At 39.4% G+C, this 22,464-nt stretch overlaps 1 protein-coding gene across 1 annotated transcript; it reads left to right on the plus strand.

Annotated features, from left to right (window-relative positions):
- Nucleotides 1–1,321: 1,321 nt before the first annotated feature.
- Nucleotides 1,322–21,647, plus strand: plekhf2 (pleckstrin homology domain containing, family F (with FYVE domain) member 2). The gene is made up of 2 exons (XM_084026195.1): nt 1,322–1,472; nt 16,097–21,647. Exon 2 carries the CDS (start codon nt 16,108–16,110, stop codon nt 16,840–16,842), a length of 735 nt encoding a protein of 244 aa, XP_083882321.1. The 5' UTR covers nt 1,322–1,472; nt 16,097–16,107; the 3' UTR covers nt 16,843–21,647.
- Nucleotides 21,648–22,464: the final 817 nt, after the last annotated feature.

The raw sequence follows: 22,464 nt of genomic DNA on the forward strand, positions 1-22,464 counted from the left end.
AAATAAGTTCATGACAAATGAGGGAAAACCTCAGATAGTGCATGTATGTGGACTGATTAAATGTTAAGAAAAGCTCTTGTAAAAATGTGATGATGTTTGACTTGTATCACAATGACACTCAACGCCATGATGTTAAATCTTCAAAATGAAGATAGTTTTACTGACTGAAGTTTTCCTTGTGTTGAGAAAATCCTCCTACTTCTTGTAGAATACTCTTATTATCACAAAGCTGAAAACAGGCGATACGTGGGTTTCACAGGACAGCGATGCATTAAACATATGATGATCTTATATGATGCATTACTTTGGATTAAACTAGTTAAAAACATGCAACATGCTTCTGATTCCATACTTTTTTGAAGTAGTGTTAATGGGCTTTTCCTTGCACTGGAGTATTTATGTGGTGTTAGTACTTTTACTTTAGAAAAGGATCTAAGGAGGTTTGTGTTGAGATTATTCATGATAGTTCAATCAATACAACACATGTTATGACACAAGGTCGTACACAGAACTCCTCCTTTCAGACTGCAGCAAACACTCTCAGAACTGTCATGAAATGTTTTATGGATGAATGAACATTGTCTCAGTATCTCTTTTAAATTACTTTTTCAAATTCATTTGAACAGAATGTCCTTTATGTGTTGTCTTTTCACTGCTTTTATTCATTTGTTGTCTTCACTTTTTCTATTATTGCATTTGTATTATTGTATTGATTTGTTTTTATTGTTTCATCTATAGCACTGTTTTATCAGTGTTTAGATGTGACCTGCTTTTATGTTGCTTTCTGTTGTTTTATTGACTTGTATCTTGCGTTTGCTTAGCTTTGTATGTCAAAGCCCCCTTTTGAAAGGTATTATATCATGAAAGTTATGATTATGATTATTATGATTATTATTATTATTATTATTATTATTATTATTATTATTATTATTATTATCTTGTCATTAGATTCAAATCATTTTCGGGTACATGTGCTAAGCTTTTTAACAGATGATCTCCCTTTCAACATTGTTAGTCAGAAAGCTACTGCTGCAATCCTGGAAATCTGAAACATTCCTATATTGTAAATGTGGTTTAGGAAGTAGCTTTCTACACCTGTAGAAAAGTATACATTATGTCAACCAGAGAGGAAATTGTTTTGAAAATGTGTCATGAATCTAACGATTTAAAGTGATCAAACACTTTGTCAGAATATCTCTGTTGACCTTTGTATTTCTGTCAACTCTGAAAGACATTTAGTGTGTGTTGTTATATTTCCGGACTCTCCAGTGTGCCCTGAACGCAGCGCGGCGCTTCGCTGCCATATTGTTGTTTTATTTTCGGGGCAGCGGCGGTCGGAGTTTCCAGCTGCGGTCGCTGTCTGCGGACTCAGCGGTCTCTGAGGGGGAGGCACTGCTTTACTGACATTATCTGGAATACAACTGAGCTTCAACTCGCTGTCAAAGTCATCGGAGTACGAGAGGAGCCGCCAGGTATGTAGTTTTTCTGTTTTAAAAGTTGGTGTTCTGTCACACTTCATGCTAAGGACTAGCTAAAGCTCTCTCCGTGTGTTGGTGCTACTTTTTCCCATTCATGCTAACAGACGCTAGCCTGTTAAAGTTAGCTCAGCGAAACCTCTTCTCTGGACTTCCCTAAAGGTCTGAACTTTAATGTAGAGATGCATGTGTGCGTGTGGTGTTAAAAAACGAGCTCGAGAGTTGAGTTTGCTTCGGCGCAATCGACCACAAATGAGTTTTGGATGCTAACTTCTGTGCTAGCTCGGCTAACTAACTTAGCTGCCAACTTGCACTAAACTTCTGCGATAACTTGGAAAAGTTGTTGAGGAAACCTGAAGTAATTAATTGTTGCCAGCACATGTGAGTTCGTGTACGCGGAGGGGATCAACTGGTGTGTTTGCTCAGTTTGATGAAGTCATTGTGGTTTATTTATTTATGGCAGGTCAGGACGGACTGGAAACGCACCATTCAACAGCTCGTACACAGTTAGCTTGGTTTTTTAACGATAAGACGTGATTTCCAAAAGGGAGCAAAGAGTTTCAGTGTGGGTGTACTCCACCCACCTGTACCTCACTGTATGTCGGGGAAACTTCTCCACCACTAAAAGGGAAGTTTGCCTGGTCTTGTCTTTGCTGCATTCGGGTTTGTCTGGAGTTGACTTCTCTCCTGACTTATGTGTGTGCCTTTTATTCTGTCGAGGTTCATTCACATGCAGTTTACTATGTGTTTCTAGGCTTTTTATTATTATCCATTTGCACCCAATATCTTGCTGCTTAGTTTCAGTAAGGAATTTCTAAGCCCTTGGAATGTTATTTAGATTCACATCTCTGGCTTTAAGGGCTGCAAGGATTATTATTATTTATATATATTATTTATATTTATATAACTGAATGAGTTTCTTTGGTTTTAAACATCAGAAAACACAATTCTAATGAGTCCAATGTGGCATCTTCAATTTTTTTTTTGACCAGCAACCAAATCCCAAATAGTTATATTGTACATATTTCTTAGGGTTTTTGTATCGTTTTGGGGGAGTTTTATTGCAACTTTTGTATTAAACATTTATGTACTGCATTTTGCAGCACTTAGCCTGTATTTCAATGTACTGAATAAACCTGATTTACAACAATATAAAACAACAAAAAGCAGCAAATCTTCACATCATGAGAAGCAGAAGCAGAAAGAGATGAGATGTTGTTAGAAAACAATTTCATCGGATGCCTCTGAAGTATTTGCGGTTGGGGTCCTTGTAGACGTAGCCCCTTTTACACTGCCTTTTTGTTGCAGGAGTATCGCTCCTTTTTTCCACACAGTCGTCATTGTAAAAGCTACTGAGACGGAATTCATGTTTTAAAATGAGTATTTAAGGCATTTAGCGATGAATCTTGAACGGGACAACTCTTAGACTCTTCAACAGGACACTCATAACGGGTATCAAAACTGTGATCTTTTTGGATTTGAGGTTGTTTATGAAACTGCTCTGTAGTGTTGAGTTTCATCTCCTGATCGTGTTGAAATCCAGCTGTGATGCGTTTCCGCTAGGTCTGCAAGTGAATTATTTGCATTATTAGTAATTCATTCACTATTCCTCAAATAGCTAACAGACAATTTAAAAAACCCCACAGTAATCAATGTGCAGGGATATGCAACAGATCTTCCTAATTGAGCTGCCAGGACCAGCAATCAAACTTGTTTTCAAAGTTGTTGTTGAATCTACATCAACAATGAATCACCATTCTTCAGCACTTCATGACACGATGTTTAAAAAAAAACTGCACAGAAAGTAAAAAGCTTAGTCAGAGGCCCCTTTCCCGTGCATGTCACGCATTTCTCTTTTTTAACACAAAACTTGCACAAACTTGATAGGGTTGATGTGTTAGTGATAAATCTCTGGTCTTAACCTAAAACTGACAAGTGATTTATGTGTCTTGTGCACAGCAGCGTTTTGGGGGGAATTCTCCTTCTTTAAAGGAATAGGAGGCTGGCACTCGGTTGTTCGTCTCTGAGTGGGAAATTACCATCAGCATAGTCAGATGTAAATAAAGAGCGAACAGGAAGCCTCTGGTTAGTGACTCTTGGAAAACAAAACTGTCACTTTCCATTTCCAGTCCCCGAAGAGATTAAATTACATTGCACAGTTTTTGGCAGGTAATCAGCCGTTGACTGTGACTAATCAGCCGCTCAAGTTGCTGGATGAGACGGTAAATTTCCTACTGGAAAGTCAGTCAGCTGAGGTGTCTTCCTGTCTTCCCTGTGTAAGTTTAGCATTGTAAAACAAGTTCTGCCAGAGCTAAAGAGGGTGAGGCCAATGGAAATTAACTACCTGACAGGTAATCCCGCCCCTCTCCTTTCAGGACGCCTGGTCTGGCTTCCTGTGTAATCCAACAACCAGCACATAATCCAATATATCTGTTTATAAATGGATGCAGATTAGAAGCATAAGAAGAGCAGGTTACGTCCTCTGTGAAACGGCAGGTAAACAAACAGAATAGGGAGCGCTTGATTTAACACACGAGAGATGGTATGCTAATGGTATAGCTATCGTTATTAGAAGGTTTGCACGCTTTATTCAAATTTGAAATTGCAATATAATATTTTGTCCATAAAATCAGTGAATAACCATGATAATGATAATAGTTTTGTCTAGCACTTTTCCAGGTGCTCAAATATGCTTTACAAAAGCAAAACGTAAGTAAACATGATCTCAGTGTTGATCAGGATAATCTTGATTATTGTTCTGGCCGATATCGTGCAGTGTCTAGCTATGACACAGGACTCAGGGATATCTTTTAGGGGCTTTATTGTGAACTAAAATATAGATGCAGATGCACAGACACTATCTCTTGTACTACTTGTGCATGGGTGTGACCCTGTGGAAGAGAAAACGAAGCACACCAACGATAGGCTACTTAAGTATTGTAGATAATTAATTAAAATTACACATCCACAATTTTCAGTTATTAAAACGACAAAGGTCGTTTTTTCAAGTAAGCTTTTCTGTTTGGGAGCTCTCAACTTTAATGAGTGAAAACTGATTGGTTAACCATTCAGTACTGAGATATTCAAACAGTCACCGTTGAAGTAATTCAAACTAGTTTCAGGCACATGCTCATTAGGGAGATGGTATTTCCTGTCAGGTTTCCAGTGAAACAGACAAGCCTTTCTATTGGTTGAAACATAAGACGCCGTTATATCACTTCCTTCGCCTGCATCTTTGATTTTTTACTTTAATCTTCATTCATTACTTCCTGTGGGTAAAGATGAGTTGTTGAACCATCTGCAGCTGAATGGATCAACAGTTTTCTTTCTGGTACATTAGAATGCCTAATTGGTGGGAATTTATGTTACCTTTCCAATATTGAGGCATCAAAGTATGAATTTATCATGCATGTATTTATCCGTCAAACTAAAACACTGTGTTGTGGGTGTTTCCTGAAACCATATCACCACTTGTGCTGATAACTAGTTGTCCTGAATACACTTTGTAGACATAGTGTAGTGTAGTGTAGTTCAGCCTCAGATTGCACAAATTATTACATCCCAACAAACCAAAACATCCAGACAACTCAAACGTTCTGCTCTTAAACGCAACACCAGAACCCAAGATCAGAAAATAAATAAACCCAGAAGGCTTTAAAATGAGGGGTAGAAACTGAAGAATAACCTATTTACATTAAATACATCATGTTAGTCTGGAGGTCATATCAATAGTCATCATTAAAACTGAAAGACCTTTTAAGACTTACGCCAGAGATATTAAAGAAACATAGCAGCTAACACCGTAAACACAATATGGTTTACACATTTATTTAAACTCATACCATAGATTTGCATATTGCCTATATGTCTTAATAATCAGCTGACATGAGTCTGTAGGTGAAGCAGCAGGTTTTCCTTGTTTCCTCTCTGGATAGTTTAGAGGAAAGTGAGCCAGCAGAGAGGAGACAAACTACAGTGACAGAAGTGTGAAACACTCTGCTGAGGCCACATTAGAAAAATAGAGAAGTGAAACGCTGACTTACTATGAAACGAGCGTTGTTTCCAGAAGTGTTGAGTAATGGTAAGATATGAAAAGGAGAAGTGTAGCTGTAGGTGCTGTAATGATTGTATTATCAAAATAATGTTAAAATCATTAAATTGCATGCTGATAACTCTGTGGTTACTCAGATGCAATTATATAATATTATTATTGCTGCTTATGTAGTATTTTACCAGCAAGTTTGTATCGAGTAGTATTCCCAATTTAGTTTATGGCATTTAGTAGCCATTAAGCACTGTAACTGTATAGAGATAGTACAGCCAGGCGGCAACCTCCGGTTCTGAAAAGTAAAGCCAAAGCTGAAATGCCTTAAACTTGCATTCTCTCTACTGGCAGGTGGCAACTCCTCTGGTTGCATAAAGAAGTTTGATTAGAAGTCTATTAGAAAATTACCCTACTTCTCACTTGATTTATTACCTCAGCAAACATTGTAAACATGAGTTTATGGTCTCAATCTCTAGTTTAAGTGCTGTAGGAATAAATCACATATTTACATCAAAATAATATCAATAATTCCATGATAAAACTAAATCTTCCCACACAGTCAATTTATTATAAACAAAATGTGTATTTAAAGTACATTCTAGTAATTTCTGAATTATAATATTACAATGTAGAAATTCTCTCCACCATAGAGTTGGTTTTCCAGTGTACCTGTTGGGTGTATTTGCATTGGAAAGGCTCAAAGGTTGATCAGCTGCACACATGAGTTCAGCAGAATGAGGGAAACAGATGGAGGCCTGTTCGGAGCACATTCCTTAGAAACTCCATCCTGTCAATCCCGTTTCTTTTTGCTGCACACCAGCAGTTAACACTGAGCTGCAAGCTGAGCTATTTCATGTGCACTGCTCACCGAGTCCGCTCGCCTCCTTTCAGACCCAATCATGACTGCTGCATCATGTTTGCCTCTGTTTTGTGAGATTTAGTATGGACCAGCATGTTTGGATCTTTAGAATTCTACTCGTTTCAACGTATTTGTGCCATAGATTATGAGGTATCCTCAAAAATCTCATTGATGGACTAGAATTATTTTTCATGTCTATCAAATGTCAGACAATGTGAAACATCCAGACAAAAACAGTGATGCATCTTTATTTTTGGATTTTAATGAGAATTTTACCTTCATATCTTTCAAACCAATTCCGATTTGTATGATACAGTTGATGTGCTACTTTACTTATATACAATTAATAAGGGGGAAAAAAACGATTATAGACTTTACTGCATCGTTGCAGAATCGTTCAACAAAACATCGCGATGCATCATAGAAATAGGATTATTTGTCCCACCTCTACCTACTAGTAACCCTCTCTGCCAGACTACATCTTTAGTATAATCCAAAACTCCAAAAAAAACAGGCACATGAACAAGGCTTAATTATTTAATTGATTATTCTATAATATCCTCAAAAACCGTGTCAGGTTGTGACAAGAGAACTCTGTGTGTACTGAAGCATCGCTGGCTCTTGCATCGGTTTTTGTATATTAATCTTTACACCTTTAGTCAATATACTGGCGGCTGCCACAGTGTTTTCTAGACTGTACTGGAAACAGTGGCAAGTTAGTGTATTTCCGAAGACATGACTAATCTCTGTGGTTACCGCCAGATTTATCATCTGCAAGACTGCACCAGCTCATTCTACTTGGGGAAAGCTCTTCACGTTTGAACATGTACTTGACTAATCAGTTAGCTCGATAGCCCGCCTCATACATCTTTAATCTGTTTGAACTTGTTTATGTGACTGATGAAACCCTCGTGGCTGCTAAAGACAGAATTGAGTTCAGGGCAGGGATGAGTTTCTGCATCTTTTGCAGGCTGAATAATAGTTTGATTTATGATTATTCATAAATAAATCTTCACCAGGAGGTATTGGGAACCGAGCTGAATGTCTGCTGCTGAAAGGAACGTAATCATTTTTAGATACTAAGTGTTTATCTACAAAGGTCACTTCTTTCATGGAGAGCAAAGTGTAGGAAATGTGCTTTGAGTCAACAGGTTGTAGGTCACGTGTAAAGCTGTAAACGAGCAAAAGATATTCAAATGCAGTCGTTTTTTGGGTAAAAGGTGGTGGCAAAATAACTCGGTTTGACTTTCAAAGGGGACAGCTCAGGTCAGGAGGAAGCAACTGCTGGAAATGTGTAGGTCATTAGCTGATTTCTAATCTTACTAGGAGCTTAAAGGACCTAATTCTGACTTCTCTCCATTAGCAGAGATTTCCCCCCTGTCTAAAACATGTTGTGTGCATCAGTGCCTGTCGTACCTGGAAAAATAGTTTCTTACAAGAACTGAATTTCTAACTTGAATTTGAGCTAGTAGGATTTTAATGACGAGGTGAGATTTAACACATGGACAAACATGTCCAGGTACATTCTGTAACGTTTATTGAATATGGGCAAAATGTAAACGCACAAACTATCTCTAAAAAATAAAGACAATGACATGTAGAAACAGTGGTATGGTCCTTTTTAAAAAGCTTTGTGTGCTCATATGATTAATGACGTTTTGCGCTTCGCCTCTGAGAAAAGTTTTAATTGTAGTTAACTCACATTTCAGAATAAAAGTTTGTTTAGAGGATGAAGAATAACTCAAGTATAAATGAACAGAGAAATAAAATACAAATTGGAAAATAAACAGGACATTTTTACATCGTTGGTAATTTGTTTCAATTATGTATTTACATTTTCATACTTTTATTTATGTATACATTTATTCATTGTTTGAATGAAGTCCCTTTTCCGTCCTTCCTAAACATGGACTGTTTTGCAGAAATTGATGTCTTAGTGCAGCTGAACTGTTATCTAACATGAATTTTGGTCTGTTATTACTGTGATTATTACCCTGAACCTGCCCCCAGATCACAGTGGTTAGAAATCTCTGTAAAATCCTTTCATTTTCTTTCTCATCTGAGAGCTTTTGAACGTTTATGTGTTTGGATGCTGTTGTGACGAGCTGAGAAAACTGTTTTCAACGTTCCTGCATGCCAGAGGAGAGCCTGAGAAAGTATGGGAACAGGTCCTTAAGGGTTTGACAATAGAACCGTGTAAAGGGGGGGAAACATATGTCCTTCTCATGTATCCAGAAAGTTGTTTTCAGTACACTATTAACACCGGAGTTATATAAATAACAGCGAATTAAGGAATTATCTCATTCCTTCTTTTGCAGGGAATATCCTTGATGAGCAGCCTGGTTAAAAGTGATATATTGTATCCAAAATCTTATTAGTATAAGACATTTAAATTGGCTCTATAATGTAACCTGTCAGCAAATTTAGTCGACCTGATTTCAGTCAGTTTTAGTGTTTCCAAGGGCTGCAACTAACAATTACTTTAATTACTGAGTGATCATGCAATTATTGATTCGATGGATGTAAAAACTCTGAAACTTGTGAAAAATGGCAGTTAAAAATTCCCACGGCCCAAGGAGATCTATTATGATGATCTTTTATGATGCTTGTTTAGTCCGGCCATCAGTCCAAATGCCGAAACGTGTGCTGTCTACTTCATCATATCTCATGAAAAACACCATAAAATTTTCCACATTGTTTCACAAAGGTTTATTTTTTATGTTTGCTTTAAAAATGACTGAAAGGATAATTCAACTATCAAAATAGTTACATAAACTTATGGACTAGGCCTTGCAGTTATTAATGTATCACAGAAGCCTGTTCTCCTTACATAACAGAATATTGACATGTCAAAGTCTGTTTCCCCAGGAAGTCGTTCCTCTGGAGATAAGTCGTAAACACTCTTGTACACTAGCTCGTCCATGCTGCACAGGAAATGAAGCCTTTTATCCTGAAAAGTGCAGGAGTTTTAGTACTTTACTGCTATATGTTGTACTTTTACTCCAGCCAAATTTCGAATGCAGGACCTTTTCTTGTAACAGAGTATTTCTACACTGTGATATTATTACTTTCCCTTAAGTAAAAGTACTTCTTCAACGTTGTTGGTCGTGTTATTGGATGCCTGCTCACGTTGGCATGACATCTCTGGTGAGTTCCTGTCTGGAAGTGTTGCTCAAAAAGTGTCCACACCTGCTTGAAGCTTGAAATCCTCTAATTGAACATTTGCCTCAGGTTATTTTTCAGAGTGTAGAGTTGTCGTATTCCCTCCAGTTAAATTAAATATTTGAGCAGAAAAGCTGCGTGGCATTTTCCCAACCAGAGTGAAAAATTACCACCAGCCTCCAGCCAGATCCTGCTAAATTAAATTCTGTGTTCTGGCCTACAGGAGGAACGGTTAATAATCACTGTTTATAAAACTGAATGGATGATAAGAACAATTGTTATCTCTTAACATTTATAATTTGTTTACATACCATCACCTCTCACAACGATCCTTTTATTTGTTTGTACTCGCCCACATTCGGCTGCGTTTAATCTTGTGTACAGACTGAAGGACATAGTTGACAAATAAGAGCTCCACAGAGTTATAAATGACTGTTTGATTTCTGTCAGTGTGTGAATTGTGTTAGAAAATGTGAGGTAGTCCATCATGGAAGTTCATCCGCTCAGAGTGGAGCAATGCTCCGTCGTTCCCCTTTCACATCAGAGCTGCAACTTTGGGGAAAACCTGTTTGTAGTCCAGCTGGCAGTGTAGCTTTAGGGGTCAGTCAGTTAGAGCCTGTTGCCTGCAGCCCTTTTCAGATCACTGTGGTTTTTTTGTACTATACCTGCCTGCAATATTAAACTTTACCCACAGACGTAGTAGTAGAGGTGTGGCCGTTTCTCCATTCTAGTGTTTTGTATGCAAAGTCAATGCAAAAGATGCGAAATCACCCCAGGCGTTGGCATTCAATCATCGCACAACCACAATTTGCTCTCCCACTAGCTGCCACACGCAAAGCTGTATTACCAGACCTCATTCAAAAATCGACAAAAAATGTTTTGGATTTTAAATATACCCAGGCTATGTCTTGCTATAACTTTATGACAAAACTTCCACAACCATGTCTGTCACAATGACAAAAAACTATTAAGTCTGCCGCAACCACTGAGTACATGCGTGATCGTAATACATTTCTCATCACAGATTTGCGCGTGGCGCTCTGACGCGAAGCCAATCATTGTTGGGGTTCTCATAGGGTCGTCACTCATGGAGAATCGTGCAGAAATAGAGGCAAAACATAGCGTTGTGGTCTCCTGGAGCTCTACGATAGTATCTTTATGTTTCATACAGATGCCGAACCAAACTATGAGTACATACCAGAGACCGGCTGTTAGTTTTTTGATCCTTCTTCTTGTGCCTTACAGGGCAAACCTTTGTCCCACCTGTTCTAGAGAACAAGGCACCTTTTTCCACTTTCTTTCTTGTTTTTATGTGTTAGGTGGAGGAGGGGGTTAATTTGATTCTCTCCTGGCAGTAAATGACTGAACCGTGTAAACTGAGAGAGAGGCCACAGCGCTGCTAATGAATTAACCATTACGCTCATCTAAAGCCGCTGCTGTTTCTGTAAACCAAGGTAGCAGCCAGTTGCCTGGACTGCATTGGCATTCAAAACTACCCATGTACAAAAATAGCCTTCATTCTCTACCCTTTTCTCTTATGCAGCACTTCTTGATCATTTGTGCACAAAGGAGTCAGGGTGGTATTTTATTTACTCTTTAGATTCAAGCAAATTAACCCAGTATATTAATACTAATGCATGAGACTGAGTTTGAGCTTTCAAAACAGTCCAGATAGATTTCAGCCTAAAGATCATCTTTTATAATTAATACATTTTCAAGCAATATCGCCAAACATCGTTTGATTCATTTGTGTTTTACACACTTAAATGTCACCCTAGACTATGGATAGTTGTGTGAAGTATTCTATTTTACTCTTTTTCTCATTTATAGACTGAACAATTATTACATTTTTCAAAAAAGAATTGGTAGTGATTATAGTTTGGTGAAAAATATTTTTATTCATATTATTAAATATTTTTCAGGTGTGTATCAGATCAATATTATAGAGCTTTCTGTAATTATAACCTAGAGAGTCTTTTAGACGGACCAGAGTGAAAATGTGCAATTTGTTTACAAGCAAACATGCAGTTTAACCAATACACAGAATAATGTTTTCAATGAGAAATGGATGAATAATAAAAAATGCACTTGATTTTAAATGAGCCGGTCTTTGAAGGAAGATTGTTGAGAAATCAACAATTACTTTTAAAAGCAACACGACTAACTAAACTAAAATTCCAGCCTGAGGACCTTTCTTTAATGCTCTCTATTATTAGCGAGTCGTCCTCCAATCAGAAGATCGGAAGTGGCTTGAATCCCGACTCCTCCGGTCCGCAAGTGTCCTTGGGTAAGATACTGACCCCAACATTTCCCATGAAGGCTGTGCCATCAGTGTGGGAATGGGTAGATAGACTGAATGAAGTGCCTTGAGAAGTCAAAAAGACTAGAAAAGTGCAATAGAAATGCGTTTACCCATTAGATGTGTGAAATTACTGCGGGTGAGCCTTCAAAACCCCCGACCCTTGCAACAAATGCAATTTATCCATGACTAGTTTGGTGATCGTGTGGGTGTCTTGGCTCAGTCTAGCCTCCATCTATCCGTCCACAGCTGGACGGTGTGTTTATTGTTTCGGATGACACAGCAGCTGGTGAGGGTTAGCATCGCTCTCCAGCTGGCTGACAAACCCAATCCGTCCCCAAGGTGGGAAAATGACACCAACTGCCAACGTAATGGTAATAAAGTCTATCTCTACTACCAGCCTTGTCAGGTAACAACTCCTTAATGAGGGCATTTATCTAAACGTTATCATCACAGTGTTGAAAGATTAAAGCAATTAATTTTCTCACTCTGGCATGCCAAAGAGATTTTAGCCTTAAATATTATTACCTGATGACTTAATTCAGAGTAAAGGGATAATACAGCGTATCTGTAACTGTGGCATCTTAACAAACGGTGGCAAGATTTACTTTAGTTTATTTAAAGCAGCTATAATAAGCTGTTTTATAATACTAATAATGATTAATCAAACAATCAAAATGTTTTAATCAGATTAATCACAGGGTAGCTGTAGATAAATTATGACTACCACAATGACCATTTGTAAATATACCAATAACAATAAATTTAACTGATACAAACGGAACATTGTTTGAAGTAGAAGTATTACTAATTAACTGTTTAACCATACAGTTACACAGTTACACAGTTAAGAGACTCAGAGGAGCAACTTGTCACTTAAAGAGGACAAGCTTTAAGTGACAATCTGACCTTAAACGTCAGCCCACCTTAAGTGTTTCTGAGCAGCCAGAATTGATAAATTAATATTTGTTCCATTTCTTTATGAACCCCTGGATGTTCAGTTCAGATTAGCAAAGATTTGTCAATTTGAAGTTAATCCACTACAATTTCGATCATTGATTTATCGTTTAAAGTAATTTCTTAAGCAAAACTAGGCAATAGTAGCTTCTCAGATATGATTATTTGCTGGGTTTCTAACTAATGGTAGTAATTCTAATCTCTTGGCCGGAGAAGTCGAGACATTTGAAAACGTCACAATAGACTCTTGTCTATAAAATGCCTGCAGATAGTTTCCAAATGACGAATCAACTAAACAAAATGTCAACATTTTTGGGGAATATGCTTTCTCGGGGGGGGGGGTGTGTTAGAGTCAGTGGGGGTCCCGGGCCTTGTCTTTGACGAGGCCAGTGTCAGAGAAGAAGAAACTGTTTTTGTGGAGGGGAGTGAAGTAAAATGGTATTCAAGTATTTTACTGAGTAATCTTTATTATTTTAATGTAAGATTTCTTGTTCTGTTGTTGTGTTACTTGATGAATGAAAATGATTTCTCTAAGAAGTTTTATAAGCAAAACTTGCAGCTAATTAGGTGGTTGTGAACATGGAGACTGAAACCAGGAACAAGCCTGAATTACTTCAAACCTATAACTTCGGAGTTCTGATGAAATCCAGGGTACTTTCTTCTCAGTCGACTGCATTTAGTGCATTATGGCAGAAAGTCAGAACGCAGTGTTCTAGTTTCAAGTAAGGAAATTAAGACAATATAAGTACTGAAAAGATTGATTTGATGAATCAATTAGTTAATTCCTCAGAAAAGGCTGTTTTCATGTTTTAATGTTTAGAGCTGCATTTCTTTGTTTTATTTAATAATAATTTATTTAATCATTTCAGGGTGATCTGTATTAATTAATTACTTATCATAAATTAAATGTGTTGGTAAGTAATAAACTATGACTTATTTGTCTCTCAGATTTCTTTGTGAAACATTTTCACAGCCGTGCAAAGAAACCTAGTATTTCTCCGTGTAGTAATTTCTCTACAGTCTGCATCATCCCACTGTGTCTCCTTATGATTACTGGGTTTGGAGTCTCGAGTCTCTATTTGTGTCTCTCTGTCTCTCTCTCTCTCCCTCTCTCTCTCTCTCTCTCTTCGTGCCATCGTCTGTCTGCTGATGGCCGCTGGTTGGCCGGTTGCCTCGGCGGTGGACAGCGAGGCCTCGCTAACAGGGTTGAGGTGTCAGCGCCCTCTCTGTCCTCTTCAGGCCTTTCAGCAGCAGCTCTCCTCCGTTGGGTTATTAGTGTGCAGATCACTGGGAAGCCCAGCCCCGACTGCACTGGCATCTGCTGGCTAATTAGCATTGTTTTAGCTCTGCGGTTTGTTTTGAAAAGGTCAAGAAATCACAGGTCCCATAGGCTCATAGTCAGTTTTACAGGGGTCTCATGGTGTTTGGGCTTACAGTTCACACTTACCCACAAAATACAAAGAAGAACATTTTAAAATACTAAGCTTTTTAACAAAGTTGGATGAGAAATGCTACAACTATAAAGTGAGTGAAAGTGTCTGCAGAGAAAATGCTGTACAGAGCACAAAGGAAATTAATATACAATAATTCTGATAAATGATTTATTTTTGAAGTCACTTTTCAAGCTAAAATGTCCAATATTGTCTGGTTTCGTCTCAAACGTGAGGATTTGCTGCTTTTCGTTTAAGTTATTACGTTTTTTTTTACGTATTTATCTGTATGGTTTGTGATTGTTTCAATACACTACACTGTGTACATCATCATCATCACCACCATCATCATCATGCATGTGTGCATCTTTCTGAGGTCACAACTGTGCACTCGACCCTCAGGGATCGCCAGAGAGTGCCAGCACATTTCCATCACCAGTGACCTTTGACCTCCGGTGTTGCGCTGTGGGAAAAGCTGGAGGCTGGGCACTGCCCGTGAGCTGTGCTGCCATCAGAGTCACAGTAGGGAACGGGAACCTCCTGGTGTTTGCTCTGCCCTCTTAGAACTGGATTGAAGGCTTCACAAATAGTCATTTAAAACATTGTTTTACAAAGACGTCAAACACTGAACGCAAGGCTGTTAACAAACTACAAAATATAATAAAAGCATGGTGAATATTAAGAAATGTATCCTGTAGCCTGGATTCAGTTTAAAGCATTTTCCCTCTGATACCACACGGCAACCGTGAAAAGTGAAGCCTATAAGAAAATGATCCTACTTCTATCTTGATTTATTATGTCAGTACACATGAGTTTATGGTCTCAATCTTTAGTCTCAAGTCTTCTTCAATACAGCATGATATTCATTTTGTAAATTATGGCCCATTTAGAGTCAAAGGGAAGGTTATGCGTTAGGGCGGGGCTATGTTGTGATTGACAGGTCGTTACCACGGCGTTGTCCACCTCTCATGTCTTTACCAAAGATGTGCTCATTGGTCTAGAGGAAATGGAAATGTATTTATAAAGAAAATGAAAGAAAAGAGGTAGAAAAGCATAAAGGATCTAATGAGATTTTAGTCGACAAAGACCATCTAAAGAGGGAGCGGACTGAGTACATTTACATTATCATCGAGTGGACTGGAAAGGAACATTTCAAATGTTAACGTCCTTGAGCTCGAGGTGTTTTTATAACAAGGGAGAGAAAGAGGAATAGTGAGTGCATGTGGGATTTCAGTAGAAGACTAATACAAACCACAACCAGACGAGTTACTTGTTTTCCTGTTGGAGTGGTTGCAGTTCAGCAGCGAAAGGGAATGTGATTCATATTAGATATGAAAATGCAAGTAGAAAGAAGAACATTTTCCTTTTCATATGCTTTTTTTTTCTGTAAGAACATCAGGAAGGTTTTGACCTCTAATTAGAAAATGCTGGTGACTCCTTGAGTAATTTCACATTTCCGAGTGTTTTACTAGATTAACTATTTATGCCTGTCTTGATGATTTATGCAAAATAAATCACAGACGGACTAATTAGCTTCTTCATATTCTTTAAAAGGCAGATATGTGAAAATGTATCAATTATAGCGTGACAGTGCTTCTCAAACTGGAGAATTAAAGGAAACCAGAAGATGCTCATTGAACAAACGATTCAGTGAAATCAAACGCGCTCTGAGGTTTACTGTCAACACAGCTAGAGAGTTGTTTTTCTATTTGCACAGCAGCGACTGCTTTGTGATTAAATATGTTTGAAATGAAAAATCCAGCTTGTCATCTATAAAATGTTTTTTTACGTTTGATGGAAAAAGTTTGATTTCAACTTATTAAATAGCTGTTGGTGAAAATGTGTTTCTTTCTCTCCCTTTTCCTCCAGGTGAGGTGAAGATGGTCGACCGGCTTGCAAACAGCGAGGCCAACTCCAAGCGGATCGCCGTGGTGGAGGGTTGCTTTGGCGCCGCGGGCCAGCCTCTGGTCATCCCGGGCCGCGTGCTGATCGGCGAGGGCGTCCTCACTAAGCTCTGCCGCAAGAAGCCCAAGGCGCGGCAGTTCTTCCTCTTCAACGACATCCTGGTCTACGGCAACATCGTCATCCAGAAGAAGAAGTACAACAAGCAGCACATCATTCCACTGGAGAGCGTCACCATCGACACGGTGCCGGACGAGGGCGACCTCCGCAACGGCTGGCTCATCAAGACGCCCACCAAGTCCTTCGCCGTCTACGCTGCCACCGCCACTGAGAAGTCCGAGTGGATGAACCACATAGGGAAGTGTGTGGATGACTTGCTGCAGAAGAGCGGCAAGGCGCCGACGGGCGAGCACGCCGCCGTGTGGGTGCCCGACTCGGAGGCGACGGTGTGCATGCGCTGCCAGAAGGTGAAGTTCACGCCGGTCAGCCGGCGCCACCACTGCAGGAAGTGTGGCTTTGTGGTTTGCGGGCCGTGCTCGGAGAAGAAGCACCTGCTGCCCAGCCAGTCGTCCAAACCCGTTCGCGTCTGCGAGTACTGCTACGTGCAGCTGACGTCGGGAGGCCTAGCGCCGCGCTCGGACTCCATCAGCCGGCTGGGGTCAAAGTTCAACAACCTGTCGGACGATGACGACGAAGATGACAGCAGTGACTGAGGAATGGAGCGTCCTCGTCACCGTCCGCCTCGTCCACATGTGGAGGGGGAACCTCGTCTCTTTCTCCTCCCAGATGGTTGAGTCATGCCACACTTTAAAATGAATTCCACCTCCCGGGATTATTTCATTCATTCACTTCACAACCAAAATCTATATTCCAGCAGGGATCAATCTTTACCGGAACACGGTGATTAAACGAGGACGACCAGCAGAACTCTGGGAAAAGGTCCGTCTTCCACTCTGCTCAGTTTGCCGGCCCGTCTCGTTTGACTCTCGATTAGGAAACAATTAGTCACTACAGGACACGATGGTGCTAACGAGAAACATCCCTCCTCTCTCTACTCCTCTTAAATTCCTGTAATCTAAGAGGACTCTTTTTTTTCCAGTCTTTTTTTATTAGATTTCTTGTAATTTCTGCAGGGAAAAGCAAATGCTTGAGCTCTAACCTTTCTCTCCTTGTCCTTCAGGTGTTACACCAAAAGGGCCTCCTTTTTTTTTGGTATTTTTCTGCCCCATTTTGTAAATTTGTCTCCAGCAAAATATCAGGATCCCTTTTTATAAAAGTGCTTTTCTAGTTGACCTAATGTAGTTGCTTCTGACAAATCAGCTAAAACGTGTCTCACAGTGAGTGTGTTCACCTCTGCAAACAGCTGCCACCCCAAAAAACGACCTAACTCACGTAGTGCCTTGTAGAACGAGCCCAGCCTTTTGTAAGAGAAAAGGTTATTTCTTAATGAACACAGGCTGCAAACCAACCATGACTTCATGACAGTTGGACTCTGAAACACAGGCAGAAACTGTTTGCTTTTTGTGTTTGTGTGCTGCAAACAGAAGAGCAGGGAGACTACAAACCAGCCACGGGACGGGAAGAGATCAATTTGGACTTTTTCATCGAAATTTAAAAAAAAAAAAGGCATTTTCTTAACAGCCTGTAATCTTCCCTTTACCTCAAACGCCATTATTGCTCTGTGATGTTCGGCAGGCGAGTGCCGTGCAATTGTTGAGCGTCTCCGAGCGACCTCTGTGCACAATTACAAAGAGTCACTCCTGGAACTGTCGCTTTAAATTTCATTCCAATAATCCAACTAGTAACGTACTCCCCCCCGACGCTGCACATATTCTGATTCGGATTATTGTGGCTTCATGTTAAGAGGCCCAAATGAAGGAAGAAGGTGGACAAAGATTAGAAGTTTCCTCCCTCTCTCCCTCTTGGATTGAATATTACACAATTTTCCCCCCTGGATTTTGTATTTACAAAACTGAGATGAGGACATCTCGTCTTGCATAATAGTCTGTTGTCATCGTGTTCACTAGTTTGGGTGGTTTGCTCTCTGCCAACACGGGCTAACATTGCCGTCCTTCCCTGCCTTAGTTTGTAGCACTAGAGCTTTCCTACACTTCCCCCAGTCTAACCTTCATGTGAGATATGTATGTGTGTGTCTCAACCTAAATCATGTGATGAGCCACTGAACTAGGAACTGAAAAGGCCGTTGGGGGTGGGGTGAGATTTTTGGCGAACTGCTTCAGGTTCAGTCGCTCTCACAGATGTTCAACTCGGTTTCTCTTCCCGCTGGCTCCCCGTAAAGAGTTTCATTCCTGTTAAAGAGACTCATCTCACACTCTCACACTGTGTGTTTATCATAGCTCACCTTATGTGATCACAGTCTTTTAAAGTCAGGAAGTTGGAACCAAACCATTCGCATACATTTGCAAATTTAATTAAAAATATTTGTGCTGTATAAATCTCTTTTGAGAAGGTTTCTCCACACTCTGTTCCTAAGACTACAGGCCTGTTCCACATTACATTCAGCCCTTATTTGGTCAGGCTGGGTCTTGTGGATCTGCTGTTTGTCTTGGGTCAATATTTAAAGCCATGGCTGCGTCCCGATCACTACTACGTTGTGCGCTACTGTAATCCTGCACCATTTTATTTGACTGTCTATACACTAGAGGTAAAAATCGATGCAGCATAATATCGCGATATTTTGCGTGGCAGAATTGTACACAGACCCATTAATCTGTTGATTGAGTATTGATCTTTTATTATCTAAACCATTAATAATGCAAATATAACTTAAACCTTTTGGTAACAGTTGTGCCCACTAGATAACGGGTAAAATAAAGGCAACTAGGCATCAAAATATGCTCTCGCTTAAAAGATGATCATAAATAATGCGACCTCCCTGCATAAATAAAGGAGACATCAATAAAATATATTTTTGTATTTTTAAAATCAGGCTCTATTTTTCACTTAACTTCACAAGACACAATATTTATGGTTATCCTGATAATGGAAGCTCAACACAATCAACTTATTGTGTTTCTAATAAAGTATACGTCCCTAAATACACACATTCAAATTCCCATCAAAGAGAGTAAAGACGTCCACTGCAGACAGATGATGTGATGTGTGACATGTGAACACGGTGGCTCATTGGACCAGGTTTGGCGTCACTGTCAGATCTGGTTTCTTTGCCTTTTTTTATATAAAACAAACACAGTCCACAGCTCAGTCTCTTAAAATGTTTGACTAGATGTTGGCATGAAACTCTACAGAGGTGTGCTGGAACAGAAAAGTGTTGCGATCAACCATCTCCCTTCACCTTTTAGCTGAGACCAAACCAGCAGAAGCTCAACCTCCTAACAGATCTTGCAGATGTTTCCTTTCCTTCAGACTAAACACTCGCAGCGTTTTCTTTGTACGCAGGCCTTTTTTGACACGGTGATGCCGTAAGCAATAGGGAGAAGAAAGGGATCTTTTTTTTGATTTTTGCAGGTTTAACGTTGAAGTTGCTGCAGTCAAAGCAGCAGAAGTGATCAGAGAAATGAACGCGTTGGCGATCACTAACCAGCTGTCCTTTTAATACGCGCTGTGGCCGGCGTGCTGATGGAGGAGGCCACTCCCCCCGTCAACAGTCCGGCTTCAGGTTTGCTGTGGATTGCACTTAACAAAGTTGGCACATTGACTTTTGATCCAGGTTGAGTTGTTATACTGTCGCGTCCACAGTGACTCTGGTGGATGTTTTAAAAATGAATCTTGTTTTAATCCTGTTGATTTTTCTTTTTGTACATTTGTACAGATTTGTTTTGGGATATTTTTTATTGTTATTGTACATTTCTGATCAGTTCTGATATGATGCTGTTTCAGGTCTTCCTCCTCCTCCTCCTCCTCCTCCTGTCACATCTCAACCAGTGTCTGCAGCTCGTTCACTCTTAGCACGACTAAAAGCACAGCGTTAAAGACATCCAGAATCAGTCCCAGCAGCCAGGTGATCCCTGAATGCAGCAGACTCTCTTATTTACCAGCTAAAAACACATCTGTGTTTTAAATGATCCCCGTTCCATCAGCCATAGCAGCTGCTCAAAAAGACACTTCAGCTGGGTCGGACGGGTTTCAACTCCCCCTGTTGACAACTTGGGTGTGTTTACATGCACTTAAGTAACCAGGTTACAGAAACCAGGACCTCTTGTTTACTTGACAACGACTGTAAACGGAGAAACTGATTTTCCCATGTAGATTTCTCTTGGAGAAATCGCTGGCAACTGGATTTCAAATCTGGTTTCCACATATGAATGCAGACGGGTAAACCATCTAGAAGTTGTTTCTACAGCTGAACAATTGACATTTAGGAGCTCAAACTGCAATTAGTCTACAGAGACAAACACTAACGAAATAATAAACTACATGGTTTCTCGATCTGAAACAAAAAAAATAAGCAACTTTGGCAGGTGGATGAACAAAAACAGCTTAATTCCTCATGTTATTATTTCCCAGAAGTCCTGTGCTTTCGACTGCTTCGTCCAGCTGTTTTGTTTGTGAGCAACGTGTTTGCCACGGGGAACTCTTCTGGCTGATTTCTAGATTTATTTGAGGGTTTTTATGACATTAACCAATGCTTATTTATGGCGATATCATATGCCATGGCTAGGGATGGGACGATGTAGGATTTGATCACAGATCGTGAAAAAAAACACTAAGATATTCATGATGAATTTTCATGTGATAGTGATAGCAGTAAGTACCGTTAAGAGTTTTAAGCATTTTTTGATGATTATCAGGATAAAATCGTGAATCGTAATTATTTTGGCAGGATAATCATGACATTTCCATAGCGTCCCATGCCGAGTAGTGCCTTTGATTTTTAATGCCATTTTGGAGATTTTTTTTTTTTTTTTTTAAACAACTGATGCAGATAAAGGCGCTTTAATGATGAAACAGAAGAAAAATAGTTCCTTGCTTCCCCTCCAATCCTTTAGGGATGATTTTTAAATGTCAATTTCAACACGTTTGAATCCGTCGTCTTGAACTCGTCAAGTCTGCTGCATTCAGTTGATGATCATCAGCGCGTAAAATTTTGAAAAAAATCAGTATTTCCCAGGCATCCGGGCACTTATGGGTCACCGGTCAATCAATACACAGGAACTCCTGTTGATGAAGACTTTGCTCGTGTTCGCAGCCTTGCCGATGCTGTTCATCACTGTATTGTGGTTATAAGTTGGTCCAATCACAGCTGCAGATCCTGAGATTTGTGGAGGAAACTAAACAATGAGGAGACGTGGTGACAGCTGAAAGAGAGGTCACTGTGTTTAATTTGCTTTTTGTTTAATTTTTAATGTTCTCTGTTTGATGGTGTCATATTTGGTGTTTTTTTTCTTTTAATTTTAGTTTAATTTTAATTATTTTTTGAAAAGCTTCTAAACAAAAAGGGCTTCAATCAGAATGTAACCCAGCATATCATTGTTTAATACTAATTCTTCCGATATCTTTGAGTATATATTATATAAATAATGTATTGCTTAAAGTCGGACTGTTGTCTTCATTCAGCCGGTCTCGAGAGAATACATCGCTTGATTATTTCTAGTTGAGCAAAGTTTGGTTTGATAAAGTATTTGGAGTTTGTTGTCGGCATGAAAACCTTTGACATTCGTTCTTCTTCGGATCAACGTTCTGAGCGTTTTAAATCCCCGGTGGACCGGTGGACGGACACACAGACGCACACGAATAATTGCACGATTCTCCTGGTGGAGATGATGATGATAGAATTGTGACTTATTTTTAAAATACTGTAGTTGTTTAAGATATTACTGTGAAGTTAGTAATATTGTCACACTGAAGCAGGAAATCACAAACTGCCTGCAACTTCAAATCAACTCAAGTTTGTAGCAAAATATATCATATATATTATAACGAGAACAGACTTTGATGAAGTGAGTGTGTTTTATAACATCACAGCGGGAGCCAATCAGCTGCTTTTATGAGAAACCTTAAAGGAATCCGTCCCGCAGAGTTCACACTGTAGCAATATGCAAGAAATCCAAATACATTTTTCATCAAAAACAAATCAGTCCGAGCATGCTAATGAATATGTCATCCTATGTCGGAGGCCACTGCTTCTTCAAAACAAATCCCACTTGTCAACCACATCATAATGGCATTTCATATTAATTGCATTTAAATTATAAATCACACGTGTCACTGCTTGACACTTCCATCCATGCTAATGAAGGTGGCCGTAAGTGGAACGGAAAAGAAGCTGAACTTACTCCATTTTAAGAAACCTAGATTAGTATTAAACTCAGTGTGGCTTTTATTTTAAAGCATTTTTTAATGAATTTTTTGAA

The sequence above is a fragment of the Eutrigla gurnardus genome (assembly GCF_963514095.1).
Source record: "Eutrigla gurnardus genome assembly, chromosome: 14".
Classification (NCBI taxonomy): Eukaryota; Metazoa; Chordata; class Actinopteri; order Perciformes; family Triglidae; genus Eutrigla; species Eutrigla gurnardus.

Bases quoted from the DNA above. Each gene is read 5' to 3' on its own strand.
- plekhf2 (XM_084026195.1), top strand. From the start codon at position 16,108: ATGGTCGACCGGCTTGCAAACAGCGAGGCCAACTCCAAGCGGATCGCC.